We start from the raw sequence: 17439 nt of genomic DNA on the forward strand, positions 1-17439 counted from the left end.
TTGTTGGTTCTCTGTCTTTTCTTTCTATTTAATTGCTTACCTTATCTGGTGGATTCATTCTTTTGGAATTCTTGAAATTTTAGTTGTCTTCATTTTCTTTTTCTAGAACATGCTTTAGAACCTTTTGGAGTCCTGGTTTAGTGGTCATGAATTTCTTCAGGTGTCTTTTTTCATCATGGAAATATTTTATTTCTCCATCAATTTTGAAAGATAACTTTGTGAGGTACATTAACCTCACTTGGTGGTTTTTTTAAAGGCTTGAAACACTTCACTCCAAACTTCCCTTGACCTCGGCATTTGTGTTGAGAAGTCTTTTGTGATTCTGATGGGTTTTCCTTTATATGTGATTTGTTTCTTTTCTCTAACAGCCTTTTAACATCTGTCCTTGTGCTGAATTCCTAGAATCTTGACTATTATATTACATGGTGAAGTTTTTATTGCCTTTTGAGACAGGGTCTCACTATGAAGTTCAAGCTGGCTTTGTGCTTTCTTTGTAGCCCAGGCTGATCTTGAACTTACAACAGTCCTCTTGCCTCAGGCTCTCAAGTGCTGGGATTACAGGCATGTGCCCAGATTTTCTGATCATAGTTATTTGAGGTCTGTATGCTTTAGTTATGTATATTTCAAATTCTTTACCTATATTTGGAAGGTTTTCTGCTTACTTCTGTGGTCAACTTTTTAAATGTCCTTTGTGCTATCTTCTGATTTTTCATTGATTCCAATTATTTTTCTTGGCGTTATCTAGCAATTGTTGGGTTAATTTTTTGTGAACCCTAGATATTTTTAAGAAAGTTTTCATTTGATGATTGAAAGTTGTAACCTGTCTCTCTATCTGATATACTGGCTTCACATTGGTTGATTTTGCTGTGTGTACTTTCAATAAAATTTATAATCTTCTGGATATTTGTTTGAATCTGTTTTATGGCATTTTACTCTTTCCTATGTTGAACATTCATAGTTTCTCTGCCTTTTCTATGCTCCTCTATTTTCCTTTATCTGTGTCTACTCTAGTTTATTTCACTATGGTCCTGACTTATTTAATTATTTCATTATTAATAATTTTGTTTAGTTATTTCATTTTTGGTTTTGTCAAGAGAGTTTTTTTAGCCATTTTCATAATTCTACTATGACAATTTCAAAATGTTCAGCTGGGTGATTTTTGATTTTTTTTACCTTTTCCACCTTGGATTTCCTTGGGTGAAGTTTTGGTATTGGGTTGCATCCTACGGTCACGTTTCCTCATTTTATTGTTTTTATTGTTATTTACTTGTTTTCTGCATTAAGACTTGTAAATTACTCAGGGTAGGTAGCTTTATTTCTAGTATCAAGACCTCCTGGGAAATAACTACTTTTCCAAGATATCATCTAGGAATAGCTGGCTTCTGGACTTTGAGTCTGTCCCAGGATTGCCTTTCTTCTGTTTATTAGGGATGAAAGGATACAGACTATTTGGTCTTGTACTCAACTCTTTGGCACTGGGCTAGAGTATTGTTTATGGTCCCCAGACTATCTAGGTATTGACATGCAAGGAAGATTAATTGATCACAACAGCTAAGTCACCTTGGCTAAAGTAGTACAATCAGCAGTAACAAGGACTAGAAAATGACAAACTGTGGATGACTAAAATTTGCCACCTTTAACCATAGGTGCAAAATTTATATTTGTGTAACAAAATCTAAGATAAATCAGAAAATTATATACAGTAAATATTCACTCACTAGAGAAATTTTACTGTAAGTGGAGAAAATTTCAAAGATAGAAGAGTAAAACACAGAAATGAAAAAAGAAAAAGATTAGAAGTAAGACTGAAGCACAAAGAAAGACTACCCAAGCCTCAGGAAACTGATGAAGAGGAGAGAGGGAATGAAAGCCAAAATAAGACTAAAAACAAGACAAAACAGAACAAAAACTTAAAAGCAATGCACTCATCCCCCCAAAGAACAAAAAGGAAAAAAGACCAATATCAGAAAGAGAGAGAGAGAGACTGAGAGAGAGAGAGAGACAGAGAGAGAGAGATAGAGAGAGAGACAGAGAGAGAGAGAGGGAGAGAGAGAGACTGAGAGAGAGAGAGGAGAGAGAGAGAGAGGGAGAGAGACTGAGAGAGAGAGAGAGAGGAGAGAGAGAGAGAGAGAGAGAGAGAGAGAGGGAGAGAGAGAGTTCTGTGATTTCAAGTTTGTGGTCATCTTGTGGGTTCTGTAGTTATGTAGCAGTGTCCAATTCAAGGCCTGACTCTACCTTCAGTGGTAGACAAGGGAGGCGGTCAGATCCTAGACCCACGCTGGATAATCCCAGCAAACTGGCAGTAGGATTAGGACAGTACGCCACGTGTCACTTTCAAATCCACAAATTTAGGCTGAACCAGGTCTCAGATCAAGGGAGCTGGGCCTATGTCATTTAGCTTATAATACTCTGGGTATCTCTTGCCATGCTGACCACAGATCCCTGACCATGGGCATCCCTCTCACAGTCACTGTGGGAGTTTAAACTGGAAGATGAAGCCAACCCAGGATCCTCTGAGTCTCAGTTTTAGTTGGCTTCTCCCTAAAATGACATCAAACCAGGTATCTGCTCCAAGATATATAGAAGATACTTGGGCTGGAGTCATTCACCAGATGTTGTAATGCATGGCATTTGCCACTCCATTCCATTATTGCATTTCTGTCCGAAAGCTTCTGGAGTCACACACTTTCATTGTTTTGTAGTTTCAATCCCCCTTTCTCTTGCCATAAGCCAGGAGCTGGGGGAGAAGTGCAGATTGTCTCTTTTTCTGCATTGTGGCCTCTGTAGGATCCAATTTTCCCCTCAGATTTCTTCCTTGGTCTCAGGAATCCACCTCACTCTTCCTTTTCTTCCCCAGTTTGTTATTTTCTAGTGTCTGAATTCCAAACCTTGGAGAGGCTTACTTATTTCTTATTACCGCTCCAACTATCTTTCCAGATGTCCTGACTCATTTATCTTTATGTCAGAGTAATACTCCAATATGTATAAATACCACATTTTCTCTTTTTAAAATGTTACTGTTTCTATCAACATGTATTTACTAGAAGCTATTGAGTTCATAATATAACATTGTGCTATGATTTTTTAAATTTTAATTTTTATACCATGAGTGTAGTACATGTTTACATTTCTTGCAGAGAGTTGGTACATGTATGTAACACATAGTTATTTCTTTTTTCATCCCCATTCCCTTCCCTCCCTCCTTCTTCTTCTACCAATTTCTTGATCCCTTTACTTTTTTCTATTTTGTACATGTTTGCAGTACATGTTTACATTACCTTGTGGCATTTGTATATGTATAAAATACATCCCAATTTCTTTTCTTGTGTATTCCTTATCTCTTCCCTCCTCCAGTCCTCCATCTCTGGATTTCTTTCTTTGAGAATGAACCATCTCCCTAATTCCACCATCTTTTATTGTGCTCTTTATTTTTACTCTAGGTTCTCATATAAGAGAAACCATATGATATCTAAGCTCATATATCTGATTTATTTCACTTAACATGATCTCAAGGTGCATTCATTTTTCTACAAATAACTCGTTTATCTTTATTTATGGCAAAGCAGTACCCTATTATACATAAATCACACATTCTTATTTCATCTGCTGATGGACAGATGGGCTATTTCCAAGACTTAGCTATTATGAATTGTGCTGCTATAAACACAAGTATGCATGTATTTCTGTAATATCATGTGTTCAGGAAGATACCAAGAAAGAGCTTACCCAGGTCAAATGGAACTTCCAGTTTTTGAGGAATCTCCATATTAATTTCAATAGTCTTTATACTACTTTACTTTCCCACCAACAGTGTAGAAAGATTTGAAGTCTCTCCAGGGTTTGTTATTTGATTTGTTGATGGTCATTCCTTTTGTATCAAGATGTGTTCTCAGTGTTGTTTTAATTTGTATTTTTCTAATTGCCAGAGATGTGGAGCATTTTTTCATGTATTTATTGGCCATTTGTACTTCTGTGATATGTTTATTCAGCTGCCCATTTTTGATTGGGTCTTTTATTTTGGGTGGTCTAAATTTTTGAATTCTTTATATATTCTTATGTATTCTATTTATTAGCCCTCTGTCTGAGGAGTAGGTGGCATGAATATTATTCCATTGTGTAGCTTGTTTCTTCATCCTGTTGATTGTCTTCTTTGCTGTGTAAGTTTTTTTAAAAAATTTGGATATGATACTATTTGTCGATTCTTGATTTTTTTTTCTTACACAGTTGGGGTTCTGTTCAGAAAGTCTATGCCTATGTCTTCAAGAATATTTCCTATTTTATCGTCTAGCAGACTAAGTGTTTCTGCTTTTTTGTTTTTTGAAAGTGAGTTTTTCGAGATTTTTTTTCTTTCTTTCCGCGCGCTTTCCTAGCTGCCCTTTGGTCGCATTTGGAGGCGCGCGGCACGCAGCCCGGTGGCAGAGGACCCGGGGTTTCGCTGTGTGCAGAGGGAGTCTTCTGAGTGCTGATATTGTGTACCTCAAAAGAATCTTGTGAAAGAACAACATAGAAAGGCCTTTGCCGTAGTGCAGTTAACAATGTCACTGTAAAGAAGACAGGAAAGCATGCCTCAGACTCCTCCCTTTTCAGCAATGTTTGACAGCAGTGGTTACAACCGGAACCTCTATCAGTCTGCAGAGGACAGCTGTGGAGGATTGTATTACCATGACAACAACCTCCTCTCTGGTTCTCTGGAAGCGCTTATCCAGCACTTGGTACCTAACGTGGATTACTACCCAGATAGAACATACATATTTACCTTCCTGCTCAGTTCACGGTTATTTATGCACCCCTATGAACTAATGGGCAAAGTTTGCCACTTATGTGTGGAGCATCAGAGGCTAAGTGATCCTGATGGTGATAAGAACCAGATGAGAAAAATTGCACCTAAAATTCTTCAACTCTTGACAGAATGGACGGAAACATTTCCTTATGACTTTCGAGATGAAAGAATGATGAGAAACTTGAAAGATCTGGCTCACAGAATAACCAGTGGTGAGGAGACGTACCGGAAGAATGTCCAGCAGATGATGCAGTGTCTCATCCGCAAACTTGCTGCTCTCAGCCAGTATGAGGAAGTCTTGGCAAAGATCAGCTCCACATCCACAGATCGGCTCACGGTCCTCAAGACCAAGCCGCAGTCCATCCAGAGGGATATCATCACTGTCTGCAGTGATCCATACACACTGGCCCAGCAGCTGACTCACGTAGAGCTGGAGCGGCTCAATTACATTGGACCTGAAGATTTTGTTCAGGCATTTGTGCAGAAGGATCCTTTGGACAATGACAAGAATTGCTTCAGTGAGCGGAAGAAAACACGAAACTTAGAAGCCTATGTGGAATGGTTTAATCGCTTAAGCTACTTGGTGGCTACAGAAATCTGCATGCCTGTTAAGAAGAAACACCGAGCACGAATGATTGAGTACTTCATTGACGTGGCTCGGGAGTGTTTTAACATTGGCAACTTTAATTCCTTGATGGCGATCATCTCTGGAATGAATATGAGTCCAGTCTCACGGCTAAAGAAGACTTGGGTCAAGGTGAAGACTGCGAAGTTTGACATTCTTGAGCATCAAATGGACCCTTCCAGCAACTTCTATAATTATCGAACAGCTCTTCGTGGGGCAGCTCAAAGGTCTTTAACTGCTCATAGTAGCAGAGAGAAGATAGTGATACCGTTCTTCAGTCTCTTAATCAAAGACATTTATTTCCTCAATGAGGGCTGTGCCAACCGCCTTCCAAATGGCCACGTCAATTTTGAGAAATTTTGGGAACTGGCCAAACAAGTGAGTGAATTTATGACATGGAAACAAGTGGAGTGCCCTTTTGAGAGGGACCGGAAGATCCTGCAGTACCTGCTCACGGTGCCTGTCTTCAGCGAAGATGCTCTCTATTTGGCTTCGTATGAGAGTGAAGGACCTGAGAATCACATAGAGAAAGACAGATGGAAGTCTTTAAGGTCGAGCCTCTTGGGCAGAGTTTAACATATGGGACCTGCTGCTGCTGCTGCTGCCGCCGCCGCCGCCGCTGCTGCTGCATCACACAGATCCTGCAAGTGCCGGCTTTTGTCTTCTGGCATCTAGAACTACAAACAACCAGGAGGACTCTGTAGGCCTCAGAGAAAGCTCACTCCAGTGTAATGGGAAGCCCATTTCCCACAACTGACAGACTGACTGACTTTTTTGTGTGTGGGACTGAAATGTTCACTGAAGACACTTGAGAAAGAATCCTCTAAAGATCCCGGCGCAATGCCTGATTCATCTCCTGGAATTTCCACGTGAATCACTGCTCAGCACCGGATGGAGTTTTCTTTTGTGTGTGTGTTTTTATTTGGTTGAACTTTTGCTGCTAATGGGACTTTACCCAGCTGAGTGCTGGCTCTTGGGAAGCCCATGTTCCTTTGTTAATTTAAATGAAAAAGGGAGAGGAGGGAGGGGAAAAAACCCCTAAGTTTAGATCCCAGACCCCCCCACTCGCAGCTTTGCTGGAGAGGGGAACACTGACTGGCTGAGGACTTGACTTTCCTTTAGTGTGTACTGTGTTGTAAATTCCTCTCTTCCCTCTTCCTATGAGGTTTTGAGTTGGCTGCTGGTTAGCAAACTCCTTTTTACCCATATAAGTTATTTAATATAAAAATGAAGCTCAACACTGTGGTAGGAAAATAGCCACTAAGGGAAAAAAGAAAAGCAGAGCTTGTGGTTGTCGGACTGCTCACCTCCCTAGAAGGACTTTTTGTTTCCTTTGCCCTTCTGAGCTGTTTACAACTGACCACTGTGTTCTGCAGATGTATTTTTCAGTACTTTTGTTACTATGTTTTCCATAACACCTGATTTTTTTCTTGTAAATTTAAGTGATCTGACTTTAAGGGTCCTGGAAAAACCCATGGCATCATCACAATTCTTTTAAAAACAGACTGTTAATTTTCATACCTTTTGGAGTCTGTTGGTGACTATGTAAACCAAGAAGAACTTGGAAAAGTTGCCTCCTCCCCCATAGCAGTGAACAAAACTCTGCAAAAACACATTGCTATTGACTCAGTGATTGATTTTAATTGTGAAATAGTTCACCCATGTTAAACATCTAAATAGGTCTGTAGTGCTCTGCAAACAGCTGTCGTGTATATTTACTCTAGGAGAAACTGTAGAGTAGTAATCTGTGCTGACGAAAAAGCAAAACACCGTGTTCCAAACAGATGTACTCGCGAACTTCATGACACGGTTTTGAGAAACAGAGCATGTATGTGTGCTGCGCGTCACCCCAGCAGGCCTAAACTGGCTGCAGTTGTCCCTTTACCACATCAATATATTTTACACTCTGCGGCCAAAAAAAAAAAAAAAAAAAAAAAAAAGAAAGTTTTTCTCTGTAGTTCATTATCTTGAACTGTCTGTGTATCCCAGTTTGGCCTGAGCTTATAGTGATCCTATTGCCTCAGCTCTTGGGTGCTGAGATTGTAAGAATGGGCCACAACACTTAGCCTTCACTGTTTCTGTTTTAATATTAAGTTCTCTGATATATTATGGTTTTATTTTAGTGCATGGTTAGAGATATGGGTCAGTTTCACTCTTTTGCATATGTGTAGCCAGTTTTCCTTAAAGAGGTTCTCTTTCCTATAATGTATGTTTCCTCCAATGTATTAATCGTTTTCAAAGATTAATGTGTCTGGGTTTTTTTCCTGCATTCTCTGTTTTGTTCAATTTATCCATGTATCTGTTTTCATGCCAGTACAATGCTGTTTTTATTACTTGACTTTTGTAGTTTAAGTTGAAATCCTGGATTTTGATGCCTTCCATTTTGCTTTTGTTGCCCAGGATTACTTTTGCTCTTCTGGCTCCATGTGAATTTTAGGATTGTTTTTTCTAGTATTATGAAGAATAATGTTAGTAGTTTAATTAAGATTATATTACATCTATACATCAGTTCTGAAAATATGATTATTCTAACAATATTATCTCTGCCTGTCTTAGTTACTTTTTACTCATCGCTGAGACAAAATACCTGATGCCCAAAGTTGGGAAAGGAAAGGTTTATGTCTTACAGATATTGGAGGTTTCAGTCCATGCTCTGTTGGCTCCAAGGCAGGGTGGCATGGCAGGGCTGCAGTTCATGGTGGCTGCAAACAGCAAGGCAGAAAGTGGCAAGAGAGCAAGACACGCCTTCTTCCTGCCATTACATCACATCCTGGCTCCACCCCTATGTGGGTGAAGCACTGACACCATCAATCCAAGAACTATACAGTGAAACAATCACAGATGCTTAATATAAATGCATGAGGCCTTGGAGCCACTGACATAAACCATGACACTGCCTATTGAGGAATAGGCTGAGACAATATTTTTCCATTTTTTGGAACAAGCAGAGACAATATCTTTCCATTTTTTGGATATTCTCCATGATCTCTTATTTTCAGAGTATTATGATTTTGTTGTAGAGGTCTTTCACTACCTTGGTTAAATTAGTCCTAAGTATTTAACTTGAAGCTTTTGTGAATAGTATTGTTTTCCTAATTTCATTCTTGGTGGATGCATAAGTAACATACAGGAATGCTGTTTATTTTTGGGTGTTGATTTTTTATCATGCTACTTTGATGAATTTATTGATTTTAGGAGTCTTTTTGGTGGAATTCTTGGGGTCTTAAATATAAAAAGAGCATATTTCTGAATAAAGAATTTTTCTTCTTTCTTTCTTTTATATATTCTTATCATTTCTTTTCCCCTCTTGTTTGCCGTAGCTAAAATTTTGGAGTATCTTGAACAGGAATGATGATAGTGGACAACTTTGTTTTACTTTTGATTGTAGAGGAAAGGTTTCAGCTTTTCACATTTCATTGTGATTATAGCAGTAGGTTTTTCATGATTGGCTTTTATTAGATTGAGAAAAACATCCTTCTGTATGTATTTTTCATTAGTTTTTTAAAAAATAATAAATTGATCTTGGATTATGTCAAAGGCATTTTCTGAATCTTTTGAGATAACTGTGTGATTTTTGTGTTTGATTTTGTTTATGTGATGTATTACATTTATTGATTTGCATATATTGAAGCATCATTGCATCCCTGGGATGAAGCCTACTTCGTACAATGTATGATCTTTTTAATGACATTTCTGTTCATTAATGAGAGTGTCCTATACTTTTCTTGTTTGGCTTTGGAATCAAGGTAATGTTAACTTCCAAAATAAATATTTTGTCCTTTAAGTTGATTGTCTCAGGTATTTGGTTACATTGATGAAAAGATAATTGATAGTTATATAATAAAGGCTGTGATTTTTTAGGCAGTAACTTTTCTTGTTCAGCATAATGCCCATCTAAGTTATGTGTATCAATAGTGTATTGATTTTTTTGGGGGGGGGACCAGGAATTGAACTCATTCCGTTGTACTTGCCAGACAGAGCTTATGCCACTGAGCTAAATCCCCAGCACCCACTATTTTAAATTCTAAGAATTTAGTTTCTTGCATTCTTACTAGCATTTAGTATTATTGCTTAATACTTAATACTGCTTATAGCTTAATTTAGCTATTTTAATAGATATACCTTTAAATAGTGACACCTCGTTATGATCTGGATTGCTTTTCCTAATTGCTAGTGATATTAGACATATTTACCTAAGCTTATTTGCCACCCATATATCCTTTTGGGTGAAATGCTTTTTTTTCTATTTTAGCATTGGATTTTTTTTTTATTTAAAGGAAAAAAACAGTATAAGGGTACAAGTAATACAGAATTTAAAAAAAACAGTAAGAAATCGCTAGTTAATAGATTACATATTGTCATCTTAGAAATAGTTGTTCAAGTTACAGGATTAAAGCATACAAAGTGGACATTCAAACAGTGAGACTGCAAACAGTTGTGTTCAATGATCCAAAAAAACCTCAGTAATATGGTCATCTATCTTACACACCTAAACACACTTGCAGTTGTATCCTTTAGAGCACTTTTTTTACCTCTCTTTTTTACAACAACATTTACACATTTTGAGTTTTATTACTCCCACTGTTCTTATTACTTTTTTTTGGAAGAGAATAAAACCAAATATGACAAAACAAAGGAGTCAGTCAAAACAAACGATGGACGTAGCACATGACGTAAAAACAGAATACAAGGTAATCAACATTGGTTACTGTAATGCCTCTTGCTACCTTAAAAAGAAGTGCCTATATCATTAGGTATAATAAAATTGAACAAAACAGTACAGAACAAGACCAATAAAACCTAAGCATTAGAGACATTACAGGACTTCAAAAGAAGATAATAGTCAATCCAGAATGGGCATCATAGTGAATCTTATTGCCTTTAAAGTAGTTGCCTATACCCTCAAACTTGATACTATCAAACAGAACAGAACAGAGTAAAATCAGTCAAAACATGATGGTGCGAACAATACTGAGCTTCAAATCAAGTTAGTAGGAAATTTAAAAAGTTACCATAATATACCCTGCTATTTTTTTGATTTTTTCCCTTAATGAAAACAATAATAATAAAAAATAAATAATTTTTTTTAAAAAGGGGAGATTGAGATAAAAGAGGACATAACAACATAACAATATAGGTCAAAGCATAACAATTTCAGCAACCTAGTACTTCACTACAAGATAACCTGACTTAATAGTGGTTACCATAGTGTCTCTTTCCTTGAAATATTTGAGTATAACTTTGTATACTATGGCTTCAGACGTATCAAAGCAGTGTGAAACCATTCAGGAGGATGAAAATACAGGGTATTTAGAACCAGCTAACAGAAAACGAAAAATGTTTTCTATATTATCTCTTTGCCTATAAAATTTTTTGTTTATACTATGACATATAATAAAATCCAGTAAGATACAACATGATAAAACCAATGGAGACAGAAGAACAACAGTTTGGTGGGACTTCAAAACAAGATGATATTAAATCAGCACTAGCTATTATGATGTCTTGTTTTCTTCAAAATAGCTGTTCATATCATCATAGCAATAATAGCAAACAGCCCAGAATAAAGCCAAACCAATTAATGAGTGAAAACTTTATAGGGATTCAAAGCCACATAATGGGGAATCATGATTACCACGTACTTTTATATATTTGAATCATTTCTTACAATAGGGAAACAATTCGGGATTCATACATATGAATTTTTAAAAAAAATTTTTTTATTTAAAGAGAAAAACAAAACTAAACCAAGCAAAACAGTAAAAGGCTAGAAGTAATACAGAATTTCAAGAGAAAAAATATACAGTAAGAATTCACCAGTTAATAGATCACATATTGTCATCTTAGAAACAGTTGTCCAGATTACAAAATTAAAGCATACAAAGTGGACATTAATACAGTGAGATTGCAGTCAGTTCTGTTCAATGATCCAAGAAAAACTTAACAACATGGTTCTCTATTGTACACATTTAAATATACTTGCAGTTATATCCTTTAGATCACTTTCCTTCCTCTCTTTTTTACGCTAACAGTTACACATTTTAGTTTCCATTATTCCCACAGTTTTTATAACTTTTTCTTTGAAGAGGAAAAGAAAAAAGATTAAAAAAAAGCCAAAAAACAAAACACAAAACAAAACAAAACAAGATGGACCAAAGAAAAACCCAATGTGACAAAGCAAAACAGAGTCAGTTAGATCAGGAGGATGCACATAGTATATAATGAAAAAAAAAAAAAAAAGGATTACTAGGTGATCAACAATGGTTACCATTATGCCTCTTGTTATCTAAAAAGAGTAGCCTATGCCAGCTGGTATAAAAGAATTGAACAAAACTGTACAGAAGACCAATAAAACCCACATTGGAGAGCTTACAGGACTTCCAAAGAAGATAATAGTCAAACAATAATGGGCATCATAGAATACCTGGTTGCCTTCCAAATGGTTGCCTATACCCTCAAACTTGATACTATTAAGCAAAACAGAATATAACAAAATCAGTCAGAACAAGATGTGGAGAACAATACAGGAGTTCAAATCAGGTTAACAGGGAAACAAAAAAGTTACTATAATCTATCGCACTATTTTTAATGTAGTTTTCCCTTACTTAAAAGATACTAAGAAATAAATTAATTTAAAAAAAAGGACAGAAAAGGGGGGGGGCGGAGATTGAGATAAAAAAAGAACATATCAATAGAACAACACCGGTCAGAACCGAAAAATTTAAGCATCATTGTGTTTCACCCCCAGATAGCCTGACATTAATAGTAGTTACCATAGTGACTCTTTCCTTGAAATATTTGAGTCTAACTTTGTATACTATAGCATCAAACTTCCCAAGACAGTGTGAAACCGTTCAAGAGAATAAAATTATTGCAAGGTATTTAGAACCAGCTAGCAGAAACCAAACATCAATTTCTATATTATCTCTTTGTCTATAAAAAATTTGCTTATACTATTGCATACATTAAGATATGATAAGATACAACATGTTAGAACCAACGGAAACAAATGAACAACAACTTGATGGGGCTTCAAAACAGGATGATATTAAATCAGCGCTAGCTATTACGCTCTTATTTTCTTCAAAATAGTTATTTGTAGTATCACAGACAATAAAATAAAACAACCCAGATTAAAACCATTCCAATTAATGAGTGAAAACGTTATATGGCTTCAAACCAGTGTGACTGGGAATCATGATTACCACGTAATTTCATGTATTCTTATCGTTTCTTACACTAGGGAAACTATTTGATATTTATACATGTGAGTTTGATTTATTTCACTTATGAGTATGGTCTCGAGCTGAGTCCATTTATTTATAAATGTCTCAATGTGATCATTCTTTATAGCTGAGTAGTACTCCATTGTATAAAAATACCACAACTTTTTTATCCATTCCTCATTGATGGACACTTAGGTTGTTTTCAAGATCTGGCTATTACAAATTGTGCTGCTATAAACATGGGTGCAATAGCTGGGTCAAATGGTGCTTCCAGTCCCAGCTTTCTGAGAAATCTCCAGACTGACCTCCACAATGGTTGCACCAGTCTACACTCCCACCAACAGTGCAGGAGAGTTCCTTTTTCCCCACAGCCTCTCCAGCATTTGTTGTTGTTGGTTTTCTTGATCTTGGCCATTCTTTCAGGAGTGAGATGAAATCTCAGTGTGGTTTTAATTTGCATTTCTCTAATGACTAGTGATGCTGAACATGTTTTCATATATTTATTTGCCGTTTGTATTTCTTCATCTGAAAATTGTGTATTCCTCTCAGATGCCCATTTTTGGATGTGGTCTTTGAATTTTGGGGGTCTGATTTTTTAAATTCTTTGTATGTTTTAGACAGAAGTCCTTTGTCTGAGGGGCAGTTCACTAGGAATTTTTCCCAGTTTGTGGGTTTTCTTTTCACTATGTTAGAGATTTATTTCTAATTATTTTTTTTTTTTTTTTTTTTTTGTCTTTTTCCTTTTTATCGGTACCAGGGATCGAACTCACGACTGCCTGCTTGCAAGGCAGGCATTTATGCCGCTGAGCTAAATCCCCAGCCCCTAGAGATTTATTTCGATGTGCAGAAACTTTTTAATAAGATGTGATTCCAGTTATTGACTCTGGGAAGTATTTCCCGTGTGGTTTGAGTCTTGTTCATGAATTCTCTACCTACCCCTATGTCTTCAAGGTTTTTACCCAATTTGTATTCCAATAGATTTAGTGTTTCTGTTTTAATATTTAGATCTTTGATTCATTTAGATTTTATTTTAGTTTATCGTGACAGGCATGGGTCTAGTTTTAGTTTTCAGCATATGGAGAGCCAGTTTTTCCAACACCATTTATTAAAAAGACTGTCATTCTTCCAGTGAACATGTTTGGCCCCTTTATCAAAGATAAGGCAGTTGAGTGTGCTTGTAGTTGTGGTTGTATCTTTTAATCTATTCCATTGGTCTTCGGCTCTGTTTGATTCCAGTACCATGTTGATTTTACTACAGTTGCTTTGTAGTATAACTTCAAGTCAGGGATTGTGATTGCTCCTGCCTTGCCTTTGCAGCTTAGAACTATCCTTGCTATTCTAGGTCTCTTCTCACTCCAGATGAATTTTAGGATTGATTTCTCGAGATCTATGAGGTATGTTGATGGTATTTTTATTGGGATTGCATTGAATCTGTATAACAGTTTTGGGAGAATGGCCATTTTCACAATATTTATTCTTCCTGTCCATGAGCAAAGGATGTCTTTCCATTTTCTGAGATCATCTTCAATTTATTTTTTCAGTGTATTATAATTTTCCTTGTATAGGCCTTTCACTTCTTTCGTGAGAGTAATTCCTAGATATTTCATTTTCTTGGTTGCTAGTGTGAAGGGTGTGGCTTCTCTTATTTCTCTCTATGTGATTTTGTTGTTAGTGTAGAAGAATGCTATTGATTTTTGAGTATTGATTTTGTATCCAGCCACATTGCTGAGTTTATTTATTATATCTAGGAGTCTTTCAATGGAGTTTTGGGGGTCTTCTATGTAGAATATCATGTCATCTGCAAATAGTGACAATTTTACTTCTTCTTTTCCTACCTTTACGCTTTTTCTTTCTTTTTCATGTCTAATTGCTCTGGCTAGTATTTCCAGTACTATATTAAATAGGAGTGGTAACAGGGGACATCCTTGTCTTGTGCCTGATTTTAAAGTAAAGGCCTTCAATTTTTGGCCATTTAGTATGATACTGGCTCTTGGTTTGTCATAAATGGCCTTTATTATGTTGAGGTAAAGACCATCTATTCTAATTTTCTGCAAGGTTCTTATCATAAATGAATGTTGTACCTTATCAAATGCTTTTTCTGCATCAATAGAAATGATCATGTGATTCTTAGTTTTGACTCTATTGATATGGTGTATTACATTTATTGATTTACGTATATTGAACCATCCCTGCATACCTGGGATGAATCCCACTTGGTTATAGTGTATAATCTTCTTGATGACTTGCTGCATCCTATTTGCCAATATTTTATTGAGGATCTTTGCATCTGTGTTCATTAGGTAGATTGGTCTGTAGTTCTCTTTTTCAGTTGGGTCTTTCTCAGGTTTTGGTACTAGAGTATTTGTTTTCAGGAAGGACTTGGGAAGGATTGCTTCCCTTTTAATTTCATTGAAGAGTTTGAGGAGTGTCGGCATTGGGTCCTCTTTGTATTTCTTGTAGAATTCTGAAGTGAATCCATCTGGGCCTGGGCTCTTCTTTGTAGGTAATGACTTAATTACATTTTCGATTTCATTAATAGAAATTGGGTTATTCAGCAGTTTTACATCTTCTTGACCTAGCTTTGGTACTTCATATGCTTCTAGAAATCTGTCTATTTCTTCTATGTTATCAAACCTTTGAGAGTAGAGGTTTTGATATAGGTGTAGATGATCTTCTGTATTTCTATTGGGTCTGTAGTGATTTCATCTTTTTCATTCCTTATTGCCTGAATTTGAGCTTTTTCTTTCCCTTTTTTTAATAGGGTTGGCTAGGGGCTTATCAATTTTATTTATTATTTCAAAGAACCAACTTTTTGATTCATTGATTCTTTGCATTGTTTTCTTAGTCTCTATTGCATTGATTTCTGCTCTGATTTTTATTATTTCCTGTCTTCTTTTGGCTTTGGGCTTGACTTGCTCTTTTTTCTAGGTATTTGAGGTGTAGCATCAAGTTATTTATTTGTATTTGTTGTTTTCCTGATGTGGGAACTCAGTGCAATAAATTTCCCTCTGAGGACAGCTTTCCTTGCATCCCACAGATTTAGGTAAGTTGCATTTGTGTTTTCATCTGTTTGTAGATATTGTTTAATTTCTTCTTTAATTTTCTCTGTGAGCCACTAATTACTCATGAGTGTGTTATTCAGTTTCCATGTGTTTGTGGGATTTTTTGCAGTATCTTTTGTCATTAATTACTAATTTCATAGTGCCATAATCTGATAACATGCAGGGGATGATTTCAACTCTTTTGCATTTGTTTAAATGTATTCTGTGAGTTAATATATGGTCTATTTTAGAGAATGACCCATGTACTGCTGAGAAGAATGTGTATTCTGTTGTTGTTGGGTGGAATACTCTGTATATGTCTATCAATTCCATTTATTCACAGGTGTGATTCAGTTCTTTTATCTCTTTGCTGATTTTCTGTCTTGTTGATTTGTCCATTGGTGTCATGGTGTGTTAAAAATCTCCTGTTATAATTGTATTACTGTTAATTTGGTTTTTCATTTCTGATATTACTTATTTTATATAACTGGGTGCTTTGGAATTTGGTGCACATATATTTAAGATAGTTATCTCTTCCTCTTGAAGTTTTCCCGTAACCAGTATGTAGTGACCTGCTTTATCTCTTCTGATCATTATTGGTTTGAAGGTCACATTGTCTGCAAACAGAATAGCTATCCCTGCTTTTTTTGGGTTCCTGTTGCATGAAGTATTGTTTTCCATCCTTTGACTTTCAATCTGTGAGTATCCTTTTGGGTTAGATGGGTTTCTTGTAGACAGCATATGGTTGGATTTTGTTTCTTGATCCATTCTGCCAGTCTATTTCTTTTAATTAGTGCATTGAGACTATTTATGTTAATGGTTATAACTGTTATATATTGGTTTATTGGTGACATGTTATATTTTTGCTGTTGCATCTTTATCTTTCTGTTCTATTTAATTGTCTTCTTTGTTAATTGGTTTTTTCTTAAGTGTATCTAGACTGTCTTTCAGTATTCTTTGCAGGATTGGCTTGGTGATCATGAAGTTCTTCAGCTGTTCTTTGTCGTGGAAGTATCTTATTTCTCTATCGATTTTGAAGGACAGTTTTTCAGGCTACATCAGTCTAGGTTGGAAATCATTTTCCTTTAGGATCTGAAATGCTTCACTCCATGCTCTTCTTGCCTTTATTTTTTGTGTTGAGAAGTCTGCTGTGATTCTGATAGGTTTTCTTTTATAGGTGATCTGTGCTTTCTTTCTGACAGCTTTTAATATTGTATTCTTTTGTTTGATTTCTGGAATGGTGATTATTATATGTTTATGTGTAGTTTTATTTTGGTTATGACTATTTGGAGTTCTATATGCCTCATTGATCCTGATGTCAGTTTCCATTCTCATGTTTGGGAAATTTTCAGCTTTTACTTCTCTAAATATCCTCTTGACAGGCTTAGTTATGTCTCCTTCTTTTTCATTTATCCCTATCAACCTTATGTTGTTTTTCTTTGCATCATCTTTCAGGTGTTAAATTGTTATTTCTTGATTTCTTGTTATTTTTAAAAGATCTTTCCTTTCCTGTTCATTGGCTGCAATCTCGTCTTCAAGGTCCGAAATCCTATCTTCGCATTCATTCAGGCCATTTTTACAACTTTCAATGGAGTTTTTGATTTCCTGTATATTTCTTTGCATCTGTTTTATATATTGTGTTTGTTTCTTATATTGTTCATCCAGAGATTCTATCTTTTTGTTTAGTTCCTCCAATTTTTTAGCTGTGTCTTCTTTAGATATGTTCAGCATCTCCTTCATTTCTTTTATTATTTCTTCTTTTACCTG

General features: G+C 36.0%; 1 protein-coding gene across 1 annotated transcript; it reads left to right on the forward strand.

Annotated features, from left to right (window-relative positions):
* The first annotated feature begins 4559 nt into the window (after nt 1-4559).
* On the forward strand, nt 4560-7010 carry LOC100723129 (ras-GEF domain-containing family member 1B). Its single transcript, XM_063226694.1, has one exon. The coding sequence runs from the start codon at nt 4563-4565 to the stop codon at nt 5979-5981; it is 1419 nt and encodes a 472-aa protein (XP_063082764.1). The 5' UTR covers nt 4560-4562; the 3' UTR covers nt 5982-7010.
* Nucleotides 7011-17439: the final 10429 nt, after the last annotated feature.

Source organism: Cavia porcellus, unplaced genomic scaffold (genome assembly GCF_034190915.1).
Source record: "Cavia porcellus strain 051 isolate PalLab524CR breed Dunkin Hartley unplaced genomic scaffold, mCavPor4.1 scaffold_16, whole genome shotgun sequence".
Classification (NCBI taxonomy): Eukaryota; Metazoa; Chordata; class Mammalia; order Rodentia; family Caviidae; genus Cavia; species Cavia porcellus.